This window comes from Protobothrops mucrosquamatus, unplaced genomic scaffold (assembly GCF_001527695.2).
Source record: "Protobothrops mucrosquamatus isolate PMUCROS unplaced genomic scaffold, P.Mucros_1.0 scaffold695, whole genome shotgun sequence".
Taxonomy (NCBI): domain Eukaryota; kingdom Metazoa; phylum Chordata; class Lepidosauria; order Squamata; family Viperidae; genus Protobothrops; species Protobothrops mucrosquamatus.
In genome coordinates this window covers 202,861-211,170 of record NW_015386978.1, presented here as the reverse complement: position 1 = coordinate 211,170, position 8,310 = coordinate 202,861, and the positions used below count along the sequence as shown (strand labels likewise).

Sequence of the window (8,310 nt, the reverse complement as noted above, 5' to 3'; positions counted from 1 at the left end):
TAATCATTTCTTGTTGGTAAATCTCACGGTCCTTGACCAAAACTTTAGATATAAGTCTCGCTTTTTGTCTCTTGCGTATTTGGTAGGCCAACCATCTCCCCGGTTTATTTGCATTAGCAAATGTATTATGTTTAATATACTTCAAATTGGTGGCCACCTGATCAGCAATTAACAAATTAAATTGGTCTTTAAGCATTTTTGCGTGCGTAATTCTTTGTTCTTTCCCATCAGCTTTTGGGCTTCCCTCTACATCCTGAACGGGAGCAGAAGGGAAATCCACAATCATTTGGTCAGCTTCATCAATCCTCTGGGATGTGGGTGGGCTTTCTGATTGTAAAACAGACGCCATAAAATCCTTAGCTTTCTTAATCGAATTGAGTCTATAGCGTTTGCCAGCTAACGTTACAATTATGCCCACCGGTATGTCCCATCTAAAAATTATTTGTCTGTTCTTAAGCTCTTGTGCCAAAAAAGCATAGTCTCTGCGCGCTCTGAGTATTTTCGCTGGAATTTCTTTTAAAAGAATAATGTCTTGATTTAAGATCTTGAATCTCTGTTGGTAAAAGAGCTGCATTATTTCATTACGTCTCGACTTTCTTGTGAAATAGACCACTATATCTCTAGGCAAATTTCTTTGTCGAGCAATCCAAGAGTTCACCCTAAAAACGCGCTCTATTTCCAAGTAAATTTCCTGACCACATGACAAAGCATCCCCAAGTGCATCTGCAATTACTTGTCTTAAATTCTCCTTTGGGTCCTCAACCAATCCACGGATCCGAATTGCAAACTCCATATCGCGAAATTGGGCAATCAGCACAACACCCTTAACATTTTCCAGACTCTCCTCTACAAGTTCAAGTCTATGGTCACTTGCTTCTGCTCTTTGTTCATTCTCCTCCACCCTTTCTGCCACTGCGTCCACGTAATCAGCCAAACCTTTAAAAGCAGTTGCCACATTCAAACAAAAATCCTCCTGTTTCTGTGCTAAGTCTTGTTGTTGTTGTGATAAATCCAATTGTTGCTGTGATAATTGATCAAATCTATTTTGCATTTTAACATCCATCGCTTGAAACATCTCAGTCATTTGTTTAATAGTTGCAGACATCATATCCTGCAGCTCTCTACCAGAGGGCGGTGGGGACGAAGAAGATGGAGGGTGTGATGGGCGGGAAGTTTTTGAAGTTGGCTGCGGTGTCTGGGACATCGGAGATGTAGTAGGTTTTAAAGTTGAAGGCACAATTTTTCTCGAAGCCATATTTGCAGTAAAATTCGAATTTAAAAAGTCTTATAAGCAATTCAGCCAAAGCAGATAATTCACCGGTTAAAAGTAGCAAAAGTTCCAGACCGGAAATCACTTTCACTACTTGCTGAAAAGTATCAATCCATCGCCATTTTAAGTTCACTTTCCCTCAATCCACCTCAAGTATAGGGAAGAACTTATTATCCAAGTTAGAGTAGAGTCCAAAATAAAAAGCAAACTTCCAGGGTCGGTTCGTCTGCTTACAAGAAAAACTCACAGTTCATTTTAAGTTGCAGCGGTGGCGGCGGCTTCTAGCTTCGCTACGGCGAAGGCGTCCTGGATCGCGGAGAAGCCCGGGGCTCCGGAGACCAGGCTAGGTAACATCTTCAATAGAGTTTGGGGAAATCCCCTAAATTCTGCTGAAGATGTTACCTAGCCCGGTAATAAAACATTCAGAAACCAACCGACAAGCTTGGAGAACAAAACTTCACCCTCATCCTACACCCGAGCTACAGATATTTGCCACTATTGCAAACACATAGATTTCTATTTTAAAAATAAACTAGAGGGAATATATATAATTTAAAAATATGGCACCAGACAATTAATAGATTAAGAAGTGCTTAGGAGAAGTAAAAAGCCTTTTTTATTCCTGCTTGAAAAAGAGTAAAGTAGGTCCTGATATCCATCACCATGGATAACTTAGTGTCTACAATGGATATAACTTATTTCTTTACATTAATCTGAGATTACACCAAGATCTCTGAAGATGAATTTAGAGCATGGAAGGGGACTTGAAGATTGGTTTGTTCATTATTTATTTATTTGTTTATTGACTAAATTTATATGTTGCCCCTATCACCATCACTGCAACTCTTCATATCTTCATAACTTCTTGTTCATATCTGTGATCCTAAGATATGAACATGTGAAGTGAAATATAAAATGACTGATATATTACTTCCTAAACAGAATATACCTATTTGGAGCTTACTTTAATGTTTATTCCAAAGCACAGAGAAACCAGAGAAGACAAAAGGTTGCAAATAAAGAGAAAGCAAGATCTGAGTTAGACATGAAATATTTTGATTCAGCTTCAGCATAGGGATGACTGCAAGCCTTTTTTTTAAAATTTCACTACACTTTTATGAAGTTAAAGTGGAGAGGATAAGGCAATTTTAGGTTGTCAACATGAGAAAAGGAACTAGCATTATAGAAAAGTATTTGACTCTGTAGATATTTTTTTATTTCTCCAAAATAAATGGAATTATGTTCTTCTTTAGGTCACCTATTGTTTATACGCTCCACCAGTGAATGATATAAGCCACCCATCTTTCTTATATCGCATGGTACCTAATGAAGCACATCAGTATATTGGGATTGTCCAGCTGTTGCTTCATTTTCAATGGAAGTGGATTGGAATCATGGCCATGGACGATGATAAAGGAGAAACGTTTGTGCAGACCTTGGAGAAAAAATTTTCTGATAATGGAATTTGCACTGCCTTCTCTGAGCGAATGCCACTCCAAAGCAACATTTTAGGTGTTGTTAGTTTCAATGACATGTTTAGGGAAATGGCCCTGTTGCTGAGTAGAGCAAGCGTCAATATCTGTGTTATAAGTGCTGATGCTCACATGATGTTAGATTTGCAGATAGTGCTCAATCTCGCCGAATCAGACATGATACTCCCAGTGCAGAAGGTATGGGTGATGACAGCCCATTGGGATTTTTCAGTGGAGCCCTTTTTAAATAATTTAAATATGCAGATCTTCCATGGTGCTTTGTCCTTCGCAAGTCACACCTCTGAGATGTCAGCATTTCAGAATTTCCTTCTCTTCCAGGACCCCTATTCTCTTACTGATCATTTTATCAGAGTCTTCTGGGAACAAGCATTTAAATGCTCATTTCCAGCTTCTGCAATAGACATGAAGAACCAGGGAAGCTGTACTGGCAGTGAGAGACTAGAAAGCCTTCCGCAGTCTTTTTTTGAAATGAGCATGACCAGTCAAAGCTACAGTGTTTATAACGCTGTCTATGCTGTGGTGCATGCTTTGCATGCATTATATTCATCCAAAAAGAAATATGGAGCAGTGTTGGTTAGAGATCACCCAAGGTCTTCTGAATCACAGTATTTTCAGGTAATGTAAGGACCTACCTCAACCAAGCCACCCAAGAAAGCAGAACTCTTGAAACAGGCATTGTCTCAAAAGGAACTTTTATTAGGGGCTAGTGATAGCAGGGAAATCAAGATGAGATCTGAGGAAAATCCCACATAGGCAATATAGTTAAAGCAGTATCATTACTCCTCCCCCCAGAGTCCCAATGTCCATTTGAATGCCAGTCAATCCACAGGTGGTACAGTGTTTTGGTAACTGGCTCTGTTGGTGGGCATCTCAAGGCCTCTCTCGCTTTCGTTTCCTTCAAGCTCCAAGCACCAATCATCTCTCAGATAAAGGAGACGCATTCCTTCTCCTGGGGGAAGGGCATAGAAAAAGACAATGCAAAGCAAACCCCAGGGCTATAAGTCGAGGATTACCTGAAAACAATATAGATAAATACGTGTAAGTAGACTATATAATGCAAAAAAAAGGACTAAAGGTTTTCTGAGACTATAATTTTGATAACATTTGAAAGAAAGGAGAGAGATATTCTTGAGGGTGCATGATTCTACAAAATCTAGAATTTATACCTAGTGCATCAAATCTATCACTGTACAACATTCTAATTAAGTAAGAAATAAAAATTGCACAATAAGTTATAGCAGACACCTAACTCCTTAATAACCACTTGGATACCAGCCCAGAATCATTGGGAGAAAGTTAGCTTATAAATTTAATTCAGTGGTAGTAGTCTTCCCATGGCAGATAGTAAACCTTTGCCTTGAAATACTTGTTCTCCCATCAGTGAAATAGATATACCAAGATATTTCTATACCAAAAGGAAATTTACAGTAGTACCTCGGTACTTGTCATCAATGATGAATATCAAAAATGATGAGTACCAAACACATTTTTCCCACAAGGAATAATGTATTAAAAATCAACATAAGTTATAGGTTGCATGTCGAGTATCAAACAAATGAGTATTGGGACAAACCTTTTGCTTCAAAATGCGTCAAGTACCAAATTCGCTGAGTTTCAAAACAAATGAGCACCAAGGTACCACTGCAGTCTGCTTATTTGACATACATTATCTGATAGTTTTTAGTATCTTTTTTAAAACTGAGCTGAACTGAAATTTTTAATTGGGGAAGGAAATAATGGATCTACCTATAATAAAGTGGTAAAATAATTAAATATCTTCAGAGTATAGCAAATCTTTATTCCAAGTCAAACATTTTTCACTGTTTTCACCACTTCGGTAAAACATGTCAAACTTTGTTTATTCCAGCTTTACCATTTCCTAAGTCAAGTCTCCTTTAATAACAGTGCTGGAGACAAAGTGTCTTTTGACAAGAAGCATGAATTGCTAGCTGGATTTGACATTATCAACTGGATTACTTTTCCTAACAAATCCTTTGTGAAAGCGAAAGTGGGACAAATGGATCCTGAAGCACCATCAGGCAGAAAGTTCACCATCAATGAAAGAAAAATCATATGGCCAACTCATTTTAAACAGGTGTGATGAAAATGGACTTTCTGGTTTGAAAACAAACATAGATGGCCTTGTTTTCAACAATTATTTTGAACAGTTATTTATTTATATATTTATCTAGTGTATGGCATCTCTACAGGTCATACAATCACTGATATACAAATTTAGTTTAAATAAAGCATCAGGATGTGTGTGTATCTATATGCATATGCATATTTATATGCATAAGCATATGTACAGTATATGTATATAACTATAATAACATCACCATAGTGTGGAGTCATAGAATTGCAATAGAATAGATAATTCTATATCTAAGAAAGCTAACCATCTAACTCCTTATGGTGTTGTTGTGGTGAGATCATACCTTGAAATTTCCTTAGAGAAATATTCTTGAACTATATATGTTATAGTTTGTTCAGGTGAACTTCAGTTGCCTTGTGTGCTCTTGGTCATTTCCCACTTAAAGAGCTTTGCCTTTGTTCTGGCATGGCCTATCCTGATTCTATTCAGGTGTCTACATGTTTTTCCAGGCAACTGCACTCTTGGAAGTGGTTTTGTTAGATCTGTGTGATCTGTTTGGTTAAAAGTTCTCCATCTTAATCACCATTCTTCATCTAGTTTGTAAGACTTTAGTATGTTATCCCAAATTGGTTTCCTAGACTTTAGCCAGGTGAGAGGCAGACAGTCTAATGTTTAATGTTTAATGTTTAATATTTAATTTACTTCTTAATATGTAGATTTCCAAGTACTTATGTCCACATGAGGCAAGTATACTCAGCATCCAAGATAAGATCATATCAGTCCCAGGTTACAAGATGATAGTTGACTTCTCCCTGCCCTTTATATAATTAGTTTTTAAGGGGTTATTGTGGATTCTTCACACACACCCCAACATACACACAGTCCCCATTCTCTATATTCTTCCTGTGCTTTAATTAATATACTCAGGAGCTTCTTTGTTGGCAGTGGAGAAAGGGACAGAATGATACAAGCAATGAGATCCCCCCTTTTCTACTTGTCTTGTGAAATTGAATGGACATCTAAAGGACGTGAAGTTTGCAGTGTGAAGCCACATGTCAGGCCTTGGAGGTAGTTCAAGCAAAAAAACAGTTCTATGAGTACTAACACTATCTTTACTGTAAAGTTACAATAATATGTATATATTGACTTCATGATGGTATAGATTGAGCAGCCCTGAAGTCAAGTACAAGCAAAACATAATAATGACCAGATACTAATTGTATACAGTAAATTATGGCAACATATTAGTGATGAAAAAGTGTATTCAACGTAAGGGTACCGTTCATCAATAACACGTTATTTTGAATCATTTCTTTCTTATATAATACAGTATACATACCTGCACAAAAAACCACAAACACACACACACACACACACAACTAATAGACTGCATATGGAAATTTCTTATAACTTATTGCTGATTTCAGAAAATAGTTAGATTCCAGGGAATAAAATACCTCTCTCTCTCTCTCTCTCTCTCTCTCTCTCTCCCTCCCTCCCTCTCTCTCTCTCTCTCTCTCTCACATAGACTATACCTCTTGCTCTGTGCAATGATCATTGCCCACCAGGTTCCAGAAAGAAAAGGAAGGAAGGGGAGCCATTTTGTTGTTATGACTGTAATACTTGTCCATCAAGAAAGTTTTCAAATGAGAGAGGTAGGAAATATGGTATTGTAATGTTTGTATATGTGCAAATGAGTATATCCATAAAGACACACAGAGAGAGATCACACCAAGACGGCTATTGCACGCATACAAGTCACCTTCATTATTCATAAGAGTTCCATTCTAGTTAACCTCTCAAATAGCAAGATTTAATAGAGATCTCTTTAACAGAGATGTGAATGGGTGTTAGTGTTGCTGGACTACATCTGCCAGCACTTCTGGCTAGGAGGACTGAAGGCAATGAATTGTTGCACATTTCAGTTCCAAATACCATAGTTGTCCACTGATTTTTTCTCACATAAAGATGTTTTCATTTAGTAAACACTTCTCAGTAAACAAAAGTATGCTAAATTTAAAATACTGCTATAAATTCTGAAATACATATTTTCACAGATATGGATGACTGCTTAGACTGTCCAGAAGAACAATATCCAAACAAGGAAAAAAATCTGTGCATTCCCAAGAATCTAAATTTCTTGTCTTATAATGAAACTTTGGGCATCACTTTGACTGTTCTGGCTTTATCATTTTCTGTGACCACAGTGGTAGTACTTGGAATTTTTATAAAACATCGGAATACTCCCATTGTCAAAGCTAACAACCGGAATCTCACTTATCTTCTCCTTGTCTCCCTCTTCCTCTGCTTCCTCTGTTCCTTCCTATTCATTGGTCAACCCCAATTGCTGACCTGTCTTCTTCGACAAATTACTTTTGGGATCATCTTCTCAGTTGCTGTTTCTTCAGTTTTGGCCAAAACCATCACAGTGGTTCTAGCTTTTATGGCCACTAAGCCAGGATCAAAAATGAGAAAATGGGTGGGGAAAAGATTTTCCAACTCTCTGATTCTCTGTTGTTCCTGCATCCAAGCAAGTATTTGCATACTGTGGCTGTGTACTAGCCCTCCCTTCCCAAATCTGGACATGCATTCTCTTCCAGAAGAGATTGTAGTCGCATGCAATGAAGGATCAGGTAACATGTTCTATTATATTTTAGGCTATATGGGATTGCTGGCTCTTATCAGCTACATTGTGGCTTTCTTTGCTCGGAAGCTGCCAGACACTTTTAATGAAGCCAAATTTATTGCTTTCAGCATGCTGGTGTTCTGTAGCGTATGGGTGTCTTTTGTCCCAACCTATCTGAGCACCAAAGGAAAATACATGGTAGCTGTGGAGATTTTCTCCATCTTGGCTTCCAGTATAGGAATATTGGGATCTATATTTTTCCCTAAATGTTACATAATTGTACTGAGACCAGAACTAAACAAAAAAGACCATCTAAAAACAAAAAAATAACAATTACTGATATTCATTGGTCTTGAAGAATTTAACACTGGCCTTGAAAAGAAAGTTGGAGAGATAAAATGTTGCTCAGTTGAGAAGAATAGAAAGTGTAAGAAAAATATTCAAAATAGCCCCAGCCTGACCTCACTGCTCTTAAAATGCGGAAATTGGATCTTTTGAACTAGTTATCAAATGTCTGTTACTATAACCTATAACAATAAAGTAATATTCCTGGAATCACTACAGCATCAGTTTTGTGACCTGGCCTATTTGAAAATGTTGATACACCATTAGGAAGTAAATGTATTTGATTACAATATTTCTTTTTCAGATCTTAGACCTATGTATATTGTCTGCTGAACAAAGACAAGATACTGTATTTATTTCACTGTATAAATTGTATATTTCGGTTTACTTGTATAGCAATAGCAATAACACTTAAAGTTACATACATTCCATAGTGCTTTATAGGACTCTCTGAGAGATTCACAACATCAGCATGTCTTCC

The 8,310-nt window shown here is 37.3% G+C and overlaps 1 protein-coding gene across 1 annotated transcript in view; it reads left to right on the top strand.

The window, feature by feature from the left end:
• The window catches only part of LOC107289427 (vomeronasal type-2 receptor 26-like), a 14,009-nt gene extending 6,195 nt beyond the window's left edge, over nt 1-7,814 (top strand). The window contains exons 2-5 of the mRNA XM_015818185.1: nt 2,524-3,378; nt 4,631-4,858; nt 6,387-6,513; nt 6,916-7,814. Coding sequence (XP_015673671.1) covers nt 2,524-3,378; nt 4,631-4,858; nt 6,387-6,513; nt 6,916-7,814 — 2,109 coding nt within the window. The remainder of the gene's footprint in view (nt 1-2,523; nt 3,379-4,630; nt 4,859-6,386; nt 6,514-6,915) is intronic.
• The last annotated feature ends 496 nt before the right edge of the window (nt 7,815-8,310 follow it).